Source organism: Brienomyrus brachyistius, chromosome 1 (genome assembly GCF_023856365.1).
Source record: "Brienomyrus brachyistius isolate T26 chromosome 1, BBRACH_0.4, whole genome shotgun sequence".
NCBI classification, from domain to species: Eukaryota; Metazoa; Chordata; class Actinopteri; order Osteoglossiformes; family Mormyridae; genus Brienomyrus; species Brienomyrus brachyistius.
Genome location: NC_064533.1, coordinates 33,168,871 through 33,192,945, shown reverse-complemented (window position 1 = coordinate 33,192,945; position 24,075 = coordinate 33,168,871). Strand labels below are relative to the sequence as shown.

At 38.2% G+C, this 24,075-nt stretch overlaps 1 protein-coding gene across 2 annotated transcripts; it reads right to left on the bottom strand.

Moving 5' to 3' along the window:
- Positions 1-449: 449 nt before the first annotated feature.
- On the bottom strand, positions 450-23,235 carry LOC125751298 (glutamate decarboxylase 1). 2 transcript variants are annotated; one of them, XM_049029944.1, is made up of 17 exons: positions 22,546-23,235; positions 21,243-21,409; positions 19,533-19,595; positions 16,425-16,583; positions 15,298-15,540; positions 12,365-12,455; positions 9,109-9,221; positions 4,997-5,112; positions 4,582-4,661; positions 4,427-4,481; positions 4,067-4,183; positions 3,903-3,967; positions 3,743-3,821; positions 3,494-3,643; positions 3,188-3,295; positions 2,105-2,194; positions 450-2,005 (listed from the first exon to the last, which is right to left on the bottom strand). In XM_049029944.1, exons 2-17 carry the CDS (start codon positions 21,313-21,315, stop codon positions 1,832-1,834), a joined length of 1,776 nt encoding a protein of 591 aa, XP_048885901.1. In that variant the 5' UTR covers positions 21,316-21,409; positions 22,546-23,235; the 3' UTR covers positions 450-1,831. The 2 variants fall into 2 exon arrangements, with proteins under 2 accessions (XP_048885901.1, XP_048885909.1); XM_049029952.1 differs by lacking the exon at positions 21,243-21,409.
- Positions 23,236-24,075: the final 840 nt, after the last annotated feature.

Here is a 24,075-nt window from a genome sequence, read left to right as displayed (position 1 = left end):
TAAATGAACAAAATCAACAAAATCTGGGCTTGCGATGGTGATTGCATAAAGACAGAGAAAGCACAACATCTAGGTTTGTCCTCCTAAGGTATTTATCAGTACTAATCTAAACAAACCCAGATGAATTTGCATTGAAATGAACTTATTTTATTCAACATTTAAGTCAATGAACACAGAAAATATATAGACCTGCATTTTTAAAAGGGTTTTTTTTTCAATTGCAATCTATTTTTCATTGTTATTGTGTTTTACACAAATAGAACATTATGGTGTTGAATTTCTTTGTAAAAGCTAATCAGTTTAGGGCTGCGGAGGGATGCAGACCCAGATACCAAGCAGTCGTCTGCTCCCCATCCTACAGGACAGGAAATAGCATGATGATAGACTAACTGGACTTGTAAAACAGTAGTGGCACATCACAGATACCCTACAATGAGCGATGAAGCGCCGGGATTTTAAAGACATTTTATTGGTGCTGTAAATGCAGTGGTTTTCATCATGATGAACATTACAAATGTGATCAGATAGTAAAGGGCCTGCCTTCAGTCTGTCAGTTTCCAAAACAAAGTGTTCAACCAGCAGTGTTTCGGAAAGTTCATATTTCTTCGGAAAATATCAGTGGTTACAATGTACGTATTCAAATCCAAAAAACAAAATCAGCATCAGTATTGTTTTGTTAGTGTGAACATAGATCTGAACTGATTAGTCACCCAAAAACAATTTTCACAAACAGGTTTTGCGGTAAACTTCATATTCATCACACATGAGCATCTTTTTTTTCCCCAGAATGATAGAGCCCACATTTGCTAAGCATTGTGCTTGTTACTAAGTAAGGAAGTCAGTTTAGCATATTGGATGACTGAAGTACTCAGTCAATGTGATACACAACATATATCACACCTACATAACCTACAGATTGCACTAAGGTTTAGAGCATTAAATTATATTTCTAATAGATATCATATAATTTTGTAATATCTATATATTTGTTACTTTAAGGACATACATATGCAACTGTCACAAATTGTTTTTTCTTTGGCTCACAAATACGCTAAAATATGTTAAATGTTACTTTTTCTTTATAGAATGATTTTTAACATAAACAAAGATACAATACATTACAAATGGAAGAAAATACTAGATTTTTAACACTGCTTATCTCTTAATATAAATAAAGCGATATTCAATTATATATGTACAGTATATGTTCCTTTTACTGTAATTATTATTTAAACATCTCATTGTAAAACTATGACATTTATGTTTTTCTCACAAAGGCAATATAACAGTACTATACACAATCTACACAAAAATTCAATTATCTCTGGAAACAGCAATAGAATACAGTACCCGTCACGATGACTGTTCACGTGTTCCCCACTACTTCACACCTAAAGGGGAAAAACATCTAAGGTGGTGCATCTGATTTGGTAGTTATATGTACGGCAAAAAGCACCAATAGTCAATATATTATAACATATATTCCATTATATTAGTATATATCATATCAGGGCCTCATGTGCGTTCACACACCTCACAGATGAAGTGGTCACTCAGATCGACTCGTTGAGCCATTCCAGTGTATGGGTCCAATTCCCACATTCAACAAATTCTCAAATACGACAGTTATATCTATAGGCTCACTAAGGGACAGAACAGACTAGAAAACACATGAGACAGAACGCACTGTATATTATGGATTTTTACCTTTGAAAAGAATATGGGATCGTGTAGGATAATGGCAGCACTTAGAATCGCGACCCTAGGTTCCTTCAGCTCACGGTGAAGCTGTTACAAAAAGAGGAAGGTGGCCATTTCCAGGGCAAAGCTCCTAGAGGTCCTGCCCCAGTCGTTCAATCTCATCGATCAGGAAGTCGATGTCGGACTTGGTGGCGGCATGGTTAGAGATGACCATGCGGAAAAAGTTGACTTTGTCCCCTTGAGGCTGGTAGCCCACCATGGTGCTCCCTGTCTCCATCATCCTTGCTTTGATCTTAGGTGCCACCTAAAGGGAAAGAGACACAGGTGTCATTTTGAACTCTGAAAAAAACCGAGTCTTAATCTCCTAGCCAGATATCCACGTCCTCACAAGGGCAAATGGTACCTTGTGCAGTCTCTCCAACCTCTCCTCACTATCGGGGATTCCTCTCAGGCTGGGCGGAATGTACCAGAAGCAGACGTTTGTGTGCTGTGGCTGTATGGAGAACCACACATGGACACAGTCAAGTTCTAAGTCTTCTGTGTGGCAACTTGCATGACTGATCAAATGGACTCATAACTAAATAAATGGCCTTGATATTGCAGGATTATGTTTGGAATATATCAGAAAAAAGAGTACCAATGTGTACCTTTGCTTGTCACTGGAGCTATACCTTCAAGGGTAAATGTACCTTTTAAGAAACAAAAATAGACTATGAGGAGCATTTTTGTACTTTTGGGGGGACATTAACATTGTTTATATCTTGGGGATGTTCCTCAGTGTCCATTTCTGTACCTTAAATTCGACTAAAAGGTACATTTACCTACAGTTAGGGTACAACTGGCAACCCCTTGAGGGTATCGACAAGCAAGGTGACAAGCAAAGGTACAAATTGATCTCTTTTTTTCTGACAGTGTGTATGTGTAACTGTAAGCAGAGAAAGATCCCTACTTTTAATCAATGTGCTCAAACTCAGATTGCAAGCAGTTTCTGAAACACTGGTATCATTGTTTTTAAGGACACATCAAGCACATGTAGCCAGCGTCAATAAGAGATGATGTCAAGGAAGAGATGTCGAATCGGGAGAGATGATCTAAGAAGTGGTTTAGTGAGTGGGCAGCTGAAGCGGCAATACTTCATCATTGCTCAGTGTAGGGTCTAACGAAGGTGGGGTGACCAGCATCACAGCGACGGGAAAACAGATATACAGCGTGAGTCTCTCACGGTGATAAATCTCTGTGGAGGACTTTCACAGACACCTCCGTGACCCCCCTTCACCCATCCCCAGTTTGATTCCCCACATTATGCTGCCCCCCATCCAAAGTTATTAATGATATAGCACACTAGCTGCCCAAGTTAATGGGATCTGCTTTATATTCATTAGATATTTCTCAAGTCTGACGCCTTATGAAGATAATGCATTGGTCATGTTTGTTATCTTTGGGAGCAGAGCAAAATGGAAATAGAAAAATAAAGGGAATGACTTACCTCTCCCTGGAACACCATCTCATATCCCTCTCGGTTCTTTATTTTGGTGTAGAGATACTCAGAGAGCTCCAAGCACTTGTTGATGTGTTGCTCAAATCCTATTGTTCCCTAGAGGAAGAGAATTATGCCTTATAACATATTAAAACTAGTCAAAAGTGGTCAGCAATATTTAGAGGCAAAATTTATAATGAACAAAACCATGATCAGGAGTATCGAGTGATTTTTCACTGATGTTCTGTGATGATGTTTATGTGTATACAAACATTTTAGAGCCTGTGAACCCCAAAGGTCTGCTAGCAACCCCACCTTTGCCTTCCACATCAGCCAAAACTTGAAGATGTCCACATGTCGACCACACTGGATGGCTTTGTCACCAGTGTCATAGGTGACATCATACTGCTTATCTTGCTGGAAGAGGTACCCAGCACACATCTGGTTGCACCCCTGGAGTAGACCCTGCAAGGACCGACTGCAGTGTAAGAGCACCAGCAGGATCTCTGCGCTGACCCAACTTGAAACTCAGCAATACCTACTGCATGCATTCGAGCTGCTTACCACTTCTCTGACCAAGATGGCAGAGCACTGCAATGGCACACCCATCATCTTGTGTGGATTCCAGGTGACTGAATTGGCCCTGTAACAACAGCAACATCACAGTAATTGTTGCCATGGCGATTCCCTTATAAGCTTGCCCATTATTGTGAATGCTTCATACCTCTCAATGCCGCTCAGCTTGTGCCGGTGCTTCCTGGACATCAGTAGACTGCCTCCCCAGGCTCCCTATTCAAACACAGTGTGAAACTCAGGAAAGCTCCACATCTCTCCTAACAGTGGGAGAAAATGGGTTTGTACAGGTCCTGTGTTATTAAAATCAATTACATCCACGTGGAGCCAGATGTTGTATTTTTCACAGAGATCCGCAATTTCGTTGATGGGGTCAAATGCTCCATACACAGTTGTTCCAGCTGTAGCGTTGACAAAGAGTGGGACGTAGCCCTACAAGGAAAGAGCACGACACATCACACTGCTTCATTGACTGCTGCACTCCAAACATTAGGCTGATGTTCTTGGGTCAAGTGTGTCTAAATGGACTTGGGCGCTGACCACCAGTAAAGCTTGTAATGTGGTCTGACAGCTTGGCTTTAAAGCTCAGTACTATTCCAGCACCCTGATCTGATACTTCACATTCACTGAAATCAAGGGCACGCTAATCGTTAGAGATAGTCTACAGGAATTCACCTTTTGTTTAACATCAATAATCTTGGCCTCTAAGTCAGCTGGAATGACTCTTCCCCTGAAAGAAAATCACAGAGAAGGATGAAGGGAACTGTTGACAATTGGGAAAGACAGTCAGTTACATACAGCATAGAGTAAAAAGATGTGGTTTCACACACCTCTCATCACACTTCAACAAGATGACATTTTCGACTCCAAAGCCTAGAGCTGCACCCGATTTTTTTATTGAGTAATGACTCTGCAATAGAGAAAAACTTCACCTCAGACAAATCTAAAACAAGCAGTCTTCACACATCAGAAAGAAAATCATTCTTATTCTACTTTTTAAAAACTGCATCAGTGGTACAATTTTGCTGAACCTTTTTTAAGTGTTAAAAAAATAGTCAATGTATAATAGAAAGAATCTAAACAGTTGGGACGTTCACTCAATGCTCAATACTTTTTAAACCCCAGGGTGAATGAACAACAAGACTGACTCACTCAGTACTCAGTACTTTTTAAACCCCAGTATCGACAACAAGACTGAAGTGATCGAGATGATGCATATGGATGGTTTAAGAGCAGGACACATACATTCTCTGAGGTGAAGAGCACTAGTCTGGGAGCCACTGCCATTCCTTTAGTTTTGACTTCGGGGAAGTACTTGTAGCGCGCTACCATCACGCTGTACATGTTAGATATGGCACCTCCTGTACAGTAACATAAAGACATTAGGCAGTGATACAAACAGGCTACACAACACATTCTTGTCAAATTCTTTCTTTAGCAAAATAAGGTATTTTTGACATTACAGTATCTTCCAATATTACCCTTCTGGGCCACTTGTCAGCATTATGAACCTACTGGATAGTTATGGCCCACTGCCAGTATTCCACATGACTGCGAAATTTTATTAACATAAACTAGTCCACGGAAATCAAAAGGTTGGGAAACCCAAGTCCAGGGCTTCCACAGCATATCAAGCGTGGGTGTAACAGTAACAGTACATTTCCGAACCGTTCGGTATGCCCCCCCGACACATGAACCACGGCATTACGATACGCCTCTCATTTTCCTATACGTATTGGCACTAATGTAAGATGGTGTTTTTTCCCAAAAAAATACATCTCAAAAACTAGGGCTCCAGGTTTGCTGCATACTTCAAACGTAATTGATGTTGTTTCAGCAAAACAAAATTGCATGCGTGGGGATCCCACCCACTTGACATAATGTGACGCCGTGGGGTTGGTCAGCAGCTGGCATGATCTATACAGCACTGTGCTTACCTTCAAGTGGTGTAAAGTAATATGTGTATTCGTTCATGTTAATAGAAAGTGCTGTGGAATGCGTGTGTTTTGTTACTGTGTAACCGTGAGTGTCATGTAAACTGTTGGCTTCCTTGTCTGTGCTGCCGCTAGTATTAAACCATAATTAAAAGAGCTGTCATCTTTTTTATTAAAATCACTTGACCACTCGCTACAATCTTTTCATCCAAAAATCTATTTAACATTGCCTGTGATGGGACTGTACATATTATGTACAGTTAATTTAAAGTAAAATAGACGAAGCACCTACAGGTTATGAAAGTTAAGAAGCACTTAAAATTGTAATGTCTTTCTCTCCTTGATTTCATACAGCATGAATAAAGACACAAAGTAGGTCTAGTCAGTCATGCTGCCATTTCCCTGAAAGGAGAGTTGTCACATGGAAAAATCAAGAGTTCATTGTTTAATTAAAGACTGACATGTTTTTATTTTCTTCTTAAATATAAAGATACTGAAACCGTATTGTTACCGTGGTCCAAAAACTGAGATATACTAAAAATTGGGAAAACTGTACCATTACTCTCGTAATACCAAGCCTAGGTTAGTTGTTGAATGGACTTTTAACAGCCCTTACACTCCAAGAAAATAGTGTCTTTAAATGCAACAGGGTAAGAGCAAAATTCACGTCTTGATTTGATGTTTGTTTTAAAGTATGTTAAAAGTCTGTGTAACACCTGACCATGTTCCATGACTGTCCCTGGTCCATCCCCCAAGGGTCTAATGGTGCTGTGATTCATCTACTGGGAGCAGAATCAAACCAGAATCAAACCAGCAAAGACACTGGAGTTTTAACCCGCTAAGTTGCACACCACCTTAGCTACACATTGTTATCTACATGCTTAAATTAAGTTATTGGAACATATTTTAAACCAATAATGTTATGCTTTCCTGACAGTAGCTACCAGCTAGGTAGTTGTAAAAATGATGTGACCCTTTACAATGAGACCCCATGGTGCACATGTAGCACATAAAATGCACATGACACGTTGTTGTGGTGTTAAGAGTTCCAATCATCATAGATATCATAAGTAGTGTTATATAGTTGAGCATGCATTTTATCTTTAGCGACACTGTGTGAGTGTTTCATTAAAAAAAAATTAAAGGAACTTCTTACTGTTTTATGCATATTCTTTGGTTCCAGGATTAATTTTAAATGTGCTCAGAAGATACAGTCATATTACAATGAAATTAATAATTACTATAGATGCAGTGTGTTTGAGACCTTTGTTTTTGACAAATCATTTATAAATTATTTAAAACATTACTAGCTATGGAAGCTATAATCCAAGTGAAAATGATAGATTACCTGGATTCAAATAACATTCTGAGGGATAGCCAACATGGATTTAGGAGTGGTAGATCCTATTTAACTAATTTACTTGAGGAAGCTACAAGAGACATTGATCACAAAAAGGCCTACGATATGATCTACTTAGATTTCCAGAAGGCCTTTGATGTTGTCGCCCAGAAACGGCTCTTGCTTAAGCTCAAGGTTACAGGGATTTTAGGAACTGTAGCAGCTTGGATCGAAAACTGGTTAACAGACAGGAAGCAACCTGCAGTTATTAGAGGCACAATGTCACAGTGGTCCTGCATTCATAGTGGGGTACCGCAGGGTTCAATTTTAGGACCGCTGTTGTTCATAATTTACATTAATGATACTGACACCAATACGTACAGTAAACTGGTTAAATTTGCAGACGACACCAAGGTGGGTATTGTAGCAGATACTGATCTAGCAGCAGAGAGGCTACAATGGGATCAGGATTTAATTAGCAACTGGGCTGATACCTGGCAGATGAAATTTAACATAGATAAATGTAAGGTAATCCATGAAGGGAGCAGAAATGTAAAGTACAGATATTTTTATGGGTTCCACGGAAATAAAGGTAGCTGATTGCGAAAAAGATCTTGGTGTGTATGTTCATGTTCACTCTCGCCAGTGTGGGGCAGCAATAAAAAAGGCCAATAGGATGTTAGGTGTGTGGAGTTTAAGTCAAAGGAGGTGATGCTAAGATTATATAATTCCTTGGTAAGACCCCACCTAGAATATTGTGTGCAGGTTTGGCCACCATACCTTAAAAAGGACATTGCTACCTTGGAAAGGGTGCAACATAGGGTGACGAGAATGATTCCTGGTCTTAGAGGAATGTCTTATGAGGAGAGGTTAGCTGAGCTGAATCTGTTCAACCTCAAGCAAAGGAGACTAAGGGGAGACATGATCCAAGTATATAAGATTCTAACTGGTCGGGATGCTTTTTCAATATTAGTTTAAATACTAGAACTCGTGGCCATAAGTGGAAATTAACGAGAGAACATTTTAAAATGAATTTGAGGAAGCACTTCTTTACACATAATGTATTTGGATATGGAATAGTCTTCCTGCTAGTGTAGCGCAAGCTGAAACCCTGGGTTCCTTTAAATCAGAGCTAGATAAGATTTTAACAACTCTGAGCTATTAGTTAAGTTCTCCCCAAATAAGCTTGATGGGGCCGACTGGCCTCCTCTCGTTTGTAAATTTCTTATGTTCTTCAATCTAAAAATCTGAGGTATTTGTTTAGTTTTCAATTTATGGTTTATGAAAATCCCCTGACTGCAGTGTAACTGTGAAATATAACACTGGGCCCTTCTTTACTCACACTGTTTATTGGACATGCATACATGTCCATGGTGATGTGCCCTTATCTGCTAGCAATGTGGGTGTGGTCATCATCACAGCTAGCCAGTTATTAGTGCTGAACATAAGACTCAATATTTTCATGCAGTGTTGCTATAGTTTCGTTGTTAATCGTTGTTAAAGCATGCCTCCAGTAAAGCTACCGCCTTGTGTCACTTAGAAATAACGGCCAGTAATGCTAGCTCGATAATTTGTCAGATAAAGATAGCAAGTTCTACACCTGACAAGTCACAACATAGCAACCTAACTAAAACACAACTAAAGCCTTGGTAGTGGAGCAGAATCCTAGACCATTTATGTGCCATGTACCGTGAACCAGTATGGGTCCCACATTGCGATATCAACGAAATGTGTTCATGTATGAAAAGACCCATTAGCTGAGGTAGAAAATCCAGGTCCAGACACTACAAATCCAGACCAAGATTTTGTTTCAATCAACCAGCTGAATATGAAAAGTCACAGAGTACTTAGCTGGTTGGCTCAAAACAAAATCTTGGCCTGAATATGTACTTTCTGGACCTGAACATTCCACCTCTGCATATTAGTGCATGTGACTGTTAATGTTTGCATGCTTTAACCGAATAGTGGGGGTTGCATGTCTCTGGCAATTTTGTTTTGGGGGTTGTGAGCTGAAAAGTTTAGGAATCCATGCCCTAGGGTCCAGAGCAAAAGAACAGGGGGAACAGAGGTGGTATAAAGCATACCTGGGGAGAATATTCCATCTCCTTCTCCACCTGGCCAGCCAACAATCTCTCTCATCTTCTTAAGGGCCAGCTGTTCCATGAGCACAAACACTGGGGCAATCTCGTATGTGAACCTTGGGTAGAAAACATGGTTTGGCTGAGTCAGATCACATTATGGAAGTATATACCAACTCTTACCTTGCTGTTAAAGTGGGCATGAATGTTTTAATTCATGTGCACCTCAAAATGATGAAAGGTCAAGTTGCACAGACCTCACCGTTGGTCTACAATACGTAGGCAGGCTGAAGGAAATTCATTTTGTAGGTGTATTTACTTTTACTATTTACTGGCTTCTTGAGAAAAGCAATTTGGAGGTTTGAAAGTACCGCCACTCTCTTTTCAATGGAGCCAGTTTTCAATAAGAGCTCTGTCAAGTTGTATTAAGGCAGCTATTTGTTACAGCTCAAACGGAAAGACTGTAGTGCAGCACTGGGGCAAAATCCATTACATATATGCCACTAAGAAGGAGTACTGGAAGCACAAAGACGCCAAATTGAGAGGGGGAAGTTATATAAATAGGACTGTTTCTCTTCTGACTGGGGCTGTTAACATCTATTTTTACATGTTCTATTAGCCCTATTATCAACCTATGGATTCAGTCATCTGAAACTAACCACAAATATGGGCCGTTCCCTCTCCATGGAGCCTTACCATACTTGTCAATGGAGGTAAGCAAGGGACAAGCTAAAATAAAATGAGTCTTTTTTCCAGTAGTATTTTACTAGCTATTTCCCCTTGGTGACACATAAAATGGTGCACTATTCCAGAATAAATAACAAATTCCACCTAGACAGGTCATTAATAGTATTTTGTATATTACATTCAAACCAGGCTTTTGAGAATTCTTCTGGACAGAATGTTCTTTTTGGTAATATGTTTATAACTGATATACTGGCTTTATGGTTCTCTAATTAAATACTGGCTTTAAATGAGCGAGCTATAATGCATTTGAATAATTCTATCGGTCAGCAAGATTTTTAATTAAACAGCACAATTCTTTGATTGCTATCTGTCAAAATAAACAGAGCCATTTTGCTGGGCAGGAAATGGCAGGAACAAAAATGGAAGCTTATGGTCTGGTGAGATAAGAGGCGATTTAGCTCAGAATAAATTTCCTGGGCCAGTAATGGACAGCAGAGAGCCAGTAGCAAGACACACAGAGGCAACAAATTGGAAAGGCAGAAGCCATGGGCTCTCGCTCAGTCGTAGGCCTGACAAAACCATCCATTCTGAAAAGTAAAACAATGGAGCTACGTTTTGGTTCATGAAAAATACTGCCCATTCCAGACAGCTGCCTAGTTAGAATCTCCCAAGGTATGTTTGCTTACACTCAATTTCACTCATACTTGCTTTAACAGCAATGATATTAAGTTAAGATATTTCCCAGGACATCTCTACTGGCCATTGGGATGGAAACTTGTTGGCATTCCAGGCCTGTTCATCAGTGTCTGGTTAGATGGCTGCTTCCACTAACGGAGACACAAGCCAAGTGTAACACGGCTAGTTACACAACAGATTTCTGTGCACGAGCTGACGGACAAACAGAACAAGGACAGAAATAATTAAAAACTATTGAATAATCTCAAAGGAAAAAAAAAAATCTGTGATTATTCATGTGAAATTATTCTGTGGATAACCTCTGGGGACAGTTTCATTAGTATACTAGGTGACAGTCAATAAACGTCAAGAGTAATTATAATATTGATCATTTCATCATTAGTCACTGCAAATGACGCTGTAGTCAGCTCTCTGGTACAATACATCTAGTGCTGCCATGTTGAGTAAATACCGCCATTCCTTTATCTGACCAAAAGCCCATGAGCTTTGCATTATCTCTACAGGGAAAAAGGCTCTAGAGACATGTTCACACCTCAAATCAGTGGTATAAATAAAGGTAAATCATCGGAACTGGTGATAAAAAGCAGTAGCCAGACTCTGGAATGGCTTTCTTTAAGTTGGGTGCTTGCCCTTTAAAGTTATAATTGATCTCTTTAAAGGCCAGTCTTTGGTCAATATTTTAACAAATGAAAGCAATGAATGTTCTTGCCTCTTACTCTGTAATGTTGATATCACAGTGAAGAATGAATGGATTTTAAAGGTGAGACACTCTACTGGACACCCTTCAAACAGAAACCACAATCACGTCTGCGACCGCGTGTTGTTATACGTCAGCTATGATGTCTAGGAGACTGACTCTCCTATTCCTGCCCTTCCGAAGAAAATATGCAAGGCTATCGATGGAAAATCGATACCCGATTTTTGTGTTGTGGTGCGTAAGTTTGGTTCTCCATCATGCCTCACTGCCACTGGGGGTCAGAGAGGTGACGCAGTGGTCACAGCTGGCTTATCAGCAGATACCAGCAAACAATGAACAAAAGCCAACAGAGTGATAACCTGAATCTAGGACAAGTCAAATTTTGGTTCAACATGTAAGTACTCATTCGCTTCTGATTCCTTATTTCAAATAAATACCTGCAAAGTAGGATCTAAGTTTATTAAATGTTAATACCACATATAATTAAGACCTTTCTAGAACCTTATGTGTTCATTTCATATTTTTTTAACTGACATTACATAAGCATCACATAAAACACATTCAGACCTGGTGTAACTGCCAATTCTGATCAATATACAATTTAATCTGCCTGCAGGGCTATGATGTTTTTCAAGCAAGTGCTTACAATAAAACTTGCAGTGCCATCTCCAGTACTGAGTCCGCTATCGAGAAAATATTTTTTCTTACAAGCTATAGGCGAACAGACCAAGAGAGATTCCTGAAGATAATGTATTGTATTAATATATTTCAGGCTTAACCAAATTTTATTTTCAGTGTAGCATGTAGTAGCTCAGCTTCTACCACGTAGTCTGGTTATCTGACAGGGAAAGTGCTGATGTTTTTTTCGGCTTTACCCCCAAAAAGAGTCAGAACAGCTACAGCATTTATAGCCTGGTAGTCAACGCATGATTACAGCTCCTGCAGAGATCAGCCATGTCAGACTCGATCATGTCAGACCCTCCCTCTGACCATTGCTTTAATAATAGCAAGGACTGAATGCTCCTGCTGAGATGCTAGATCTATATTAAGGTCCAATGCACCAAGTGGGAAATGTTACATTTAAAGCCGCAGTTTGCATAACCCACTAACACTGATATTTGGCACAAAGTAAGAGGTCTGCACAACTATCTTCTACTGCATCTCAGTCTGAAGTGAACTTACATGTTTGTGTTTGCTGTGGAAGTGAGCCATTCTCCAGCTAAGCCAATGATGTCGAGCCCTGAGGACAGCTGATTGAAAAACCTGGGATGACCTGGACAAAAAAAAATCAACATTGTTAAGTTTATCAAAGCAGACGGACATATTAGTTGACTAATAAATGATATTTGAACAGTTATTTAAACAGAAACTAATACATTCCTTGAGAAGCATATCAAATATAAGTCATATTCAGCACAATAAACACGTTAATTAAAATTATATCCCTCGATACCATTTTAGAAATATTTTATTTTCCATATAATAGTCTGTGTGCAGGTACTACACAGTGGTAACAAAATGACTTTTGTGTCTGCATCTCCAAACAGCTCATAAATCATTTTGAAATTTCCTGAGGCTACGGTTAGTTTAGTGCAATACGGAGTAAACAGCTGTCACTAAAATTAACAAGGCTTCATTAAACTGCCACTGAGATCAGCCGTATCAAGGGAATAGCTTTTACACTCAAACATCATTTTAAAGGTTATTTTTTCAGGCATCTCAACCATTTGTCAGAGTCCAATTCTGTAGCCTATATAACACATTAATTGGCTAATTTAAGTAGTGCAAAGCAGAAAAGAAATTCAGAGTAATACACATCACTCTGTAAGAAAATAAAAATCTGAGACATTTTTGTTTCAGATCCAGAAGATATTTCAGTTTTGTTACGTTTTCCCATTAATATCTATACTGGTAGAATTATCAAAGGTTTTATACCTCCGGGGCTCAAGAAAGGGTTAAATTAACATAAAATGCTCCTGTTTTTAAAAGATCCTTGAACACTTTTGTTTTTGGACAATAAAAATATTCTGTGTTGTTCAAACATAAACTGAATTAGAGATATAGATAGTTTACCTGCATCTTTTTCTATCAAAATAAGATCTCTTGAACTGATCAATAGGTTTTGTAATAGTAAAATTACTACTTACAAACCACGCTGAAGTTACCCTCATATTCAACATTCAGTTTTCTGGCTTTAAAATCTTTTTACAAAAGCAAGCACTGCTACTGCTTGGTCATTGAAATACAGATGCTACTGTAATGAAGCGTAATAACCTACCGATCAGTGACAGTCTACAATGTGACCTTTCTGAACTAGCTACAGTGTCAAATGACAGAATGGCCACATGGGTTACATTAGCCTAGGCTATGAGATCACATGACTAACATTGAATTTATTAGGTTAAGTGTATTTTCAGTATATATTAAGTAGGAGTGCAACCGTACACTAAACTCAGTTCGGTGCCAACCTCTGTTTTGGGTTCAGGGTTCATGGCAATTTCAGTACAGCTGGGAAAACAGAATTTGTTTTGAAATTATTTGTTAGGCCTATTAAAAACTGCGAGCACAAGCACAATTAGAAAAACTATAACATTATAACAATCATAATGAAGTAAATTGCATGCTCCATACTAAGGAGTATGGCCATACATCTGCGGCAAGGCGATAACCCCTACATTTATATTTCAGCCTGGTCTTAATTCCCTGGTAAAAGCGCCATAATAAATGTCACAGGGAGACTAATTTGCATGGGCTGTTTCTGCCTTGCACCAGTTGTACGCACATTCGGATGAAGTTGTTTCAAATGAGTTGGCATGTCTGCTTGTGTTTTCAGGAACATATACTAGTTCAGCATAACACAACCGAGATATAGTCTTGGTCTACTCTCTCTCCAGTGCTGGTATAATTCATTGGGTAACCAAAATATTCCCAAACTGCCGATTATGTCCGTGCTTAACATCTACTTCTGAATTTAGCTTCTGTCCATGTCAGTAAATGTAGGCTATTCATTCGTTTCGTAGTGCGTACCAAATCGAAAATGATGTACCGAACAGTACATGACCGGTATGTGTACTGTTGCAGCCCTAAAAAATGTATTCAAAATTCAAGTGGCTGCATACAATCAATGAAAAAAATTTATAACATAATTATTTAGCCTATCATTATCTTATCAAGTTTCCCTTTTTAGTTACCCCCCCAGAAGACGGGGCCAGGTGAGGTCACACCCCATTGCACTGTCCTATAGAGGGCTCTTTCCAGTGCTTAGACAACAATGCACAACGATTATTTTTGTAAGTGGAGCCACTTTGCTATTTCTGCAAAATCTTGTTAATAGCTATGAATACAGGTGATTTCTTTGTTGAATGTTTACGTGTACACATCCCATTTGCTTACCACTTCCCAGTCACTGCATCAATGTGCAAGGGGCAGTACATTATTATATTAATATATAATAATATATAATATAGTAACTATTATAATGGTTCTAAGACTAGACTACAAGATGGACATATGCAATGAAGTGTCCTTTTGTCCCCCACAGTGTACAAGTATGTATTGTCCACTTTTCAAAGCACACTTGATTGGACATGTCTGTCTCGTTTAGTTTTAAAGCTATTACACCATTTATGTATTATCCCTTTGCACATTGTATGGATACAGAATAAAAATAAACAAATAAATATAGACACAGATAACCCAAAAATCCAAGGGGTGCACTGACCCCTATAGTCCACTGTTCTAAGTGCACTTCATTGGACATATCTGTATCTTTTACTTTTAGAGCTATTACTCCATTTATGTATTGTATGGATACAGTACAATACTTAATATATATATAGACATAGATACCCCAAAAATTCAAGGAGTATGCATTATTCCCCACAGTTCACTACTCAAAACGCACTTCATTGGACATTTCTGTCTCGTTTGATTTTGAGTTATTACGCCATTTTCTACCCTTTGTGCTTTGATTGGACCCTTGGGGCACCAGTGACTCTCTAGAGGCCACTCCTTGTAAACAATGAAAGGGCAGTCAGGATAGACCAAAATGAATGCTACTAACGAACAGTATAGACGGACTTGTTAAGTCACTGGGTAAATCTGGTTCACACTACCTGTTCTCACACCGTACTTCAAGGTGTCTCTGCAGTCCACTAGGATCTGCTCTAGAGATTCGGGCTGGTCAGAGAGCTCTAGGTTGAAGCCCTCGATGCCTTCAAGCAGCTGGTGTGGATGGTGGAAGTCGAGGACTTTAGTAGATCTGTCGAAGGTCTTCCTCACATAGTTCGTGAGAATGTCGACAACCTCCAGCAAGAACTGCATGGTTGGCTCCTCTCCATTTTTTCCAGGCAACAAATCTTTAAATTGAAGAGTGAAGAAACAGGTTGTTCTTACATTCTGGCCATAAAGAAGTAACAAGTATTCATTTATTTCAATAACTTCACCTGAAGGCAAAGCACGTGCAATAGGACTGCAGTTAATATTATGTACCCCTCCCAACCTTCCACGGAGAATAACCCTTATGTATGAATTTCAGTTAATTTCACTATACACATGGCATCCATCCATCAATCCATCTACCCTCCAACAGTTTAGCAGTACAGGGTGGCCGGAGGTAAATGAAGTACTTCAAAAAGTATTTAGTCCATCTATGCATCCCTCTTCCATACTCATTTATACAGCACATGTAGTGGGAAGCCAGGAGCTCATAGCAGTAGACACGGGGCACTGGCAGCGGATACCCTGAACACCAATCTGTCACTGGGCTACTGTACGCAGACATTAAACAAGCAATCAAACTATGGGAAATTAAGAGGGGATCATTTCAATCTCTTTATGTGCTACAGGAGTAAAGTGCTTATCAGTTACGACATGGCCGGATAATTGGATGGATGGATACCAACTATAACTGGAATTCTGAATTTAAATAAAAAAGAACCGGAAAACATGGCAACACAAAAGAAACATCTAAAGTTATTCATTTGCCTTATGACTTTTAGCTATTCGTATATTTTAGCGAGAGACTCGGGAAATGCTATCTTCAGCAGAAAGTTAATGAAATGTTTATCTTATAACAAAACCACGTGGTATAACATTTAAAGTCTCAGAGCTGTGACGTTTAATTCCCAAATTCAGCACCGCAGAACGAGTAATTCTGTTTAACACACGGCAGTTTGTTTCGACAAGTCGTGCATTGAGTACACTGCATACTACATACTCTGATTTCAATAAATTCACTTACCTCTAGCAAAGAGATTAGAAAAATCAGTTTCGTCGCGCCTAAACCTGGAGTCTCTACTACTGTTTTCACTAGACAGAACGTTCTTGGAAGACTGGCTTTCTTTGAAGGAACTTGCGATCCTAGTTCTCTCTTCCAGGTTGTTGTTCTTCTGAAGGAAACCTAGATTGTTGCACAAGACAGAAGAAGTCCGAGAGGGGAGATTACCGTTTCCTATCATTATTATAACGGTTTTGTTTTTGTTAATTGGATTTTTAGGCAAAACATATACGTTGCTTCTCTTTCAATATACCGGTCTGCTTAATTACTGGGAGGAGGGCCCGATTTTGTTTGGTGGAAGCCCTTATATATAGCGGTGAGTAGACTGAACCCACGATGACATCAGCACGAAAAGTCAGTCATGCAAAAACAAATACGCTCATTATTTAATTTAGCGTAGCGGTCAGACATTTTTACATTGTTGAGCAGGCTTCGGGAAGAGTACAGTGTGTTAATGCTACTGATAGGCCTACTTGTATGCAGAATTTAAAGAGCAGACATCGGGAATTCATGTATGTGAAATATTTTTCGAGTTATTTTGTCCACTCATATTCATATGAAACGTTAAAAAACGCCTAAAACAACTAAGCTAAAACATTAGTCCCTACCAGTCATAGAGTCAGATGAGGTTTTTGTTGTTTTACCTATAATTATCCTACATTTGTGATGCTACATGAATAAAAATCAACATGAGGTAATTAAATAACACTATTTTAGTTAGTAATAACTGTGTGTGATTATTATTATTATGACAATACAAAACGTGCACACGTCCCCTGAACTCCTTCCCCGGGCACACAGGATCCTTAAGCAGGGGGACGATAAACACATGGTTAAACGCACTCAAGCGTTGCGGAGGCTATTCATGAAAGAAATTGAAAATAAGGACACCTATTATAAGAGCCCTATCTGTCTCTGGGCTTCGGTGAAAAAGGAAGAAAATTGTTCATTAAATCCTGTCATCTACATTTCTAACACAATACCACAGAAAAACAGTTCCGGCTTTTTGTATTTGAGAAGACAGGGCGTGTAGTTTTTTAAGGGTCTAGCATACTCTAAAATACAAAAATGATCTGAAATGTAAAACACAATAGAATGTCATGTTTAATATTTCATGGAGCATTTTAAACAAGTTAAATTAATGTCAAATTGAAATGAAAAAAGTCAAACATTTGAACAATTTCGATCGAGAGACGGCGCATCTGAATCAAATAAAAATATTTCCATGCATTTGAAAAATTACACATTTACCATAGTTTATTTTTATTATTATTTAATTATTACTAGTATTGTTATTGTTGACATATTAACAACATTTCATTAATGACCCTCGTCGGTAGTGCGATCCATGCGTGTACATCATAGGAGATTGAGACCTTCAACCTGTTTCGTAACACCCCTGCACCCTTCCCGCTATCTCAGAAAAACAGGAGCCTGATGAATTGCCATTTAATAAGTTTCTCCTTAATCTTTTTATTATTCCCCGGAGCCATTTTCTGGCCGATAAGGGCCTATGAATACAAATCTGCAAAAGCATGTGGGAGCGAGGAACATTATTCTACTGCTGCAAACAATATGGTCACGAAATGAGCGCCGAACACAAGGATTTCACTCAGACCTGCTGGGATGCCAGGCAGCATATAAAAGAAATGCCTTCTTATCACTCCGCTTCTATTCCGTTCCAAATGCATCAAACTGAATCGCGTAAAATACAAGAAACATCCTTGTTTTCAATCAGTACAGGCATATGCATTTGTGATTAAATTGTAGTCATATTAACGGCGCAATTGACTAAAACGGAATAAGCCAGCAGTCATTGTTTTTCTGTTTATTCGATGAAACATAACTGGGGAATAGTGTGAACAAAATATATGAGTAAAATGGTCCTTTCGCACGTATGTATGTATCTTTCTGCGCTTTCACCACTGTAACACGTAAAATGCAGTCGTTTAGACTCAGAAAAATAGTTTTTTTGCCACTAGAGGGCGGATGTATCGTGTCCTTACAAAATTAAGACCGAGTCAAACAAATCGGCTTTAAGTTATATGTGCATGACGTATTTGCTGGCAAATGTTTATTTGCTTATTTTAATAGATCCAATCATAAGCATTTCATTCTAGTAAATATAAATATTTCAATGGCAACGTCTCTTGTAGGCATACCCTGTAGCTTGAAATAATGTAGAATGGCGTACGGAAACAAAAAAGTTAATTAAAATAAACAAATAGATTAATATGTTTTTGGGAAGCTCCAATATACACGTTTGGTTAAAGAAATTGGGAACAAATTGTTCCTATTTCTATCAAATAATTCAATCTATGATCCTGTTATAAATATAGTCCACTAAATTATTTTCAGTTTCCCATCCAGATTAAATTGCAATTTATGTAATGCAGTTCATCATAATTCTTATAAGCAACACAGCAACTTCAATCATATTCATCATTATCATCGTCATCATCATCATCATCATCATCATTGTCGTCGTCATCATCACCTGGACCGGGGCCCTATTTCTGTTTCGAGAGGGAAATGCGCGCCTATAGTGGAAAAAAATGGCCAAGCCAGAATCCGACACTTCAGAGAAAATATTCCTGGTTTTATTGAAATAATCATCTCCTGTAGTTAATGCATTACGGAAAGATGAAACCGTGCGTCATATTGGGTGTCTTTTGCATTTCATAATCTGATATTTGGGAAAAACCAAGAGTTGGCTACATCATTTCGTATGATTAACAATGGACGAAAGCATTCAGTGAAGGAATCAAACGACATCAATGAAAGATGTTTATTTACTGTGGATCGACCTATTGTTCAAATGTGTGTATTGTTTTATTCATTCTCATATACTAACATAAACTGAATATTCAAGTAGCACACAGTGTACAGAAACCTAGGTATTATTACATTATTGTCTGATAAAGAGTGCCGCCGCATAACTGTTATACCCATTCATTATTCCATCCCACATGAAACAGAATAGTGGCTTAAAATAAAGTGTTTTGATTTGTTCTTAACATGCGCCAATGAAAAGTCCGAATGACGACACAATGAAAGTGATCTGGAACTTACCACAAATCTTCATCCCGAGTTTCCTTGTACATCCATGTGCAACTCCGCACCAAGCGTCATAGGCTGCAATACAATTATTTCGAAAAACGGAAATATAATGAATTCACATTTGCATCTGTTTTTATTTTGATTCAGGACGGTAATGTCAGCATATAAAATAGAAACATTCGAGCCTAATGAAGTGGAAAATTATTATTATTATTATTATTACTATTATAATTATTGTTGTTTTGTTGTCGTTGTCATTGTAATAATTATGTCAGAATTTTGATTCCCTGAATTTAACAGTCGATTTCTAATAATATGTGGATCCGATTTGCCATTATTTGATTGATATTTAATTAATATAAAATATATTTAAAATTTAAATATCTGACAGGCTATCTAATAGAAACACGTGTTTCAGTGAGCCCCCGTAAAATAAGGATTTGGACTTAAATTCGGCAATCAAATTGGGTGGAAAATACCTCAGTATGGTGGCCATTGGTATCGGCATATAAGTGCTACACATTTCATTGAAGTAGTCGTTAAACATATAGGTCTGTATATTCCGATCTTTAGTCTCTGGATCTCAAGCTTAATGTGGGCCTTTGCATGTCATTAATATCCAGTTTGTATTAGCCTACTTGTAACGTTATCCGATGTAGCAACGTGACATTTCATGTTAGAGCGAGTTCAGAGACAGTGATAGCAACGTGCTGCGACACCGACACTCCTTTCAGCCTCAGGTCATTGAGCACGAGATAAAGCATGGCAGAAACATAATGGAACCCCCCCCCCCCAAAAAAAAAAAAAAAAAATCGCCAAAGATCGCAACCCTGGGAAACAATATTGCAATAAAAAACAGAAATCTCATCGGCATTGTGTCTAATTTTATTATCTTGCCTTCAGACCCTTCCTCTAAAATCCGTATTATTTATCGTTTTATCTCAGAATGTTAATATTGGTACAAGATGTATCGTATAAATATTAAATATGTAGGATACGATAATATTTATTTGTCGGTAAAAACTGCATTTAATAAGCGTCTCACGCATACATCATTGTTTATTACACGTATATCATGCCCTGGACCAGTTTTTTTCTCGAGGAGTTGATTGTGAAAATTTCCGAGACATAACAGCCTGCAGATTTTGCCCCGTTCTGCAGACGTTACAATAAGTCAACGGAGAACAAACGCCATTAGGGCCAATTCAATGCACCAATAATTAGCGCTGCTTTCACGTAATTACACTTGGAACCTTACACTTAGCATTAAAATGGACGTATTTCATTCCCTCGTCCACTTGCTTATTAGTCTACAATTACGATGATGAAAGTAATTACTAGGACAAAACTCGACATGAATAATAATAATAATAATTGTTAAAAAACGTCATTGATGAATAATTATAAAATATAGTATACAATGATGCTTGCAATATTAAAAAGAAATGATTACATAATTATTATTTATCAGATTAATGTTTATCAGCGGTGATAGTGTTCGAACAATAATTTTTTAACTGTTTTTCAGCAGATTTGACAAGCCGGTTTATCTATCAAGAGGAGTTTCACTGCACATACATTGCTGTGGTGATTTGTTGGATAAGAAGCACTTACGATTTATTTTTCTTTTATTATTTATTAAAATAATAAATGGTATTGCACACAGAGTAAGCAACATCAGAGCATCAGAGTGTATAAGCGTTTTATCTATGATGGACCTACTTGTGGATGGTGGTCGTAAATTAGTCGTGTTGGGATCGGAATCGCCGCCAGAAGAAGGTGCAGACGCCGCCATCAGTCCTCAGATACAAAAGTCGTCACTTCGGTGTACTCGCTGTCACTTGCACTAAAGCCTCTTTGTTTTACTCAAGATGAAAAGTTATAGGTCACTATAAGAAGAGGAGAAAGGAGTAGGATTCCGAGCCAAATTTTTACTGTGGGTAATAAATCAATTTTAGGAAACCCGTTTCGTATATTTAGCCTGCGTGCAGAGAAATGTGGAGAGGTACGCATCACATAATGGCACTGAAGCAGAAGAGGTGAAGCCTCGATGGAACGCAACACCTCATTTGATACAACCAAATGTGTTGATCGGGTCCATTTATTTTCAAACGTCATTAGAGAACTTGCTGTGGCGTGACAACTCACAGACTGGTATGCAGACAATTAGTCTAACTCCATATACAGACACGGTAAAAGACTAACCCTTAGTGGAGGCAAAAATGTTGTGTCTCTTGACAACGTTACAGCTTTTCATTATGTCAGAGTGGAAAGCTGACATCTGTGGCGTAAATAGTAGGTTCATTAAAACCACAAAGCTAGATTCTGTTTGTAACCTGATGTCTTGATAAAAGATTTCCATAAAACGTTCTCAGCGAAAATGCTAAATGCCCCAATTATAGGCTTTGTTAAATCTGTACCATTTAGCTTATGTCTGGGTGAGATGAATTGGTCCAGCAGACCGTGCAGTTAAACATAATTGCATTGGCAGGTGAGTGGCAGAATCCTTCTCTAAAATTATGGAGAAAATATTTTAGATCAATAACTACACTACTTTAACAAAAGACTTTCACGTCACATCCATATTGATTTGTCACAATTTGTAGGTCAACCCTGTACTATTTTAATACCAAACAATTAACGATAGTGGTGTCTGAATACTTATTTCGACAAATAGTTATGAAATTGATTTACAAAACAGCATATTGATTTTGCAATTAAAATATAGCTTGAAATAATAACTGAAAAGCATTAATCTTACGATATCACAACATTCAGCGAACGGGCTTCACGTTCACAACACATTTTCACAATATGTTTCAAATAATCCCCCAAATATTAAAGAAAATGCCAAATTGTGATTCATTCTATTCATTTTGAAAAGTAAATAGGAAATTTTGATTAATCGAAACGATGTACCATACTATTAGTCCTGAACAATATTATAACGATGTCATTGCCATTAGCGATTTATTATTTGCAAAACACGATATTATATCATATACGAAAAACAGAGGCGTCTTACCGTGCGAACGACTCTTCACAGGTGTACAGGTGCAGGCTCTCCAAAAACTCTTGGAAATTATATCTTTGTCACCATTCAGGATTAAATCCCATTTAATATTCCAAAGAAAATGCCTTCAATATCACTAGACAGCAAAAAAAAATCCCATCCACCTAGCCTTTTCAGATGAAGTGCGTTTGCTTTGCGGTTTTTGACCGTCAATTGTCTATTTATCCATTACTACACGCGCATGAGTCACGACAACATTTCTTATATCGTTGAATAAAATTCCTCCAGTATCGAATACATTCGCTAAACCTGGAAAAAATGTAGAAAAGACGTGTCGCTTTTCTGCGATAACGATACTTTTTACAGGTGTTTCTTTGCCTTTTGGGTTTTATACCTCGATTTAGAATCCAGATCACGGAGACAGACTTCGGAAGTTTGATCCTATGAGCAACACATTACGTCTCTAACCTTCACTATATGCAGACAGAAGGCGGGGAGGGAGAGTCGCCAGGTGTCAGTCTGCTACTTATGAAGTCATTTTCATTTGGTGGTGTCCAAAATACCTTCGGGCTTGATAGCTGTTGCGACTTTAAGGAGAAATAAAATATTCTATAGGCATACTATTTATTATGCACTAATTTCATTTTCGTACTATAGATTTACAACCGCCAAGCAAGGTCAGGAAAAATAGCATTTCCATCCATTCAGTCATTCTTGGAATCTTAGAGGAGGGGGATGATAAATGTCATTGAAATTTAATGTCTGGGGCTCCGGGGTGATTTTTATATCCACCAGGTGGCAGTGCAGATTCAACCCTGTGATTCCCAGCGAAAGGTGAGTAATTATATGAAGCAATATATACAAATTTGACTATTTAGATTACATATACGTTTTATACGGGTTAATAATAATACTTTGATCACTAACCTCGAAAATTCCCCATTTTGTAATTTATAACGTAGAAAATGGTATCTTTAACCAGTACAGAAAATCGTGTTAAGCGCTTAGGTTGTATTTGACTTCCTCCCTAATAACCGGTCATGATAACTAAAAGAGGCTAGATTTCCCAGTGACAACTAGAGCTTTGAATTTAGTAATTTAGTCAAACATAACGGCATTTTAACATTTATCGGTCAATTTACTACACTACCGTGCGGAAAAAATGCTTAAACCTAAACAGGTGTTAAGTAAAAGGAATCCACAAAAAAACGGCATGCAAGTCACGCATAACGTCGGAAAATATATTTTCGCTTTAACCAGTAGATGGTGCTCATTTCTGCTATTTTATTTAAAAAAAAGTCCGGTTCCAATCTCATTCTGTTTTATGCAATAATACTAAGACTGCGTGTATTTACTTAGGTTTCTATAAAGGGTTTAGAGGCTGCCCGGGTGGAAAAAATTCAGGAGGTAATTCGTAGAGTGAAATATTGCATCACAAACCCAGGTACATCGCAGATCGCGCGCATTTCGTAGCGTTGCACACCGATACCTGGACATACGCTACATTAATGAAATCATCTTTCAGGGACGAGCGCTCACTGC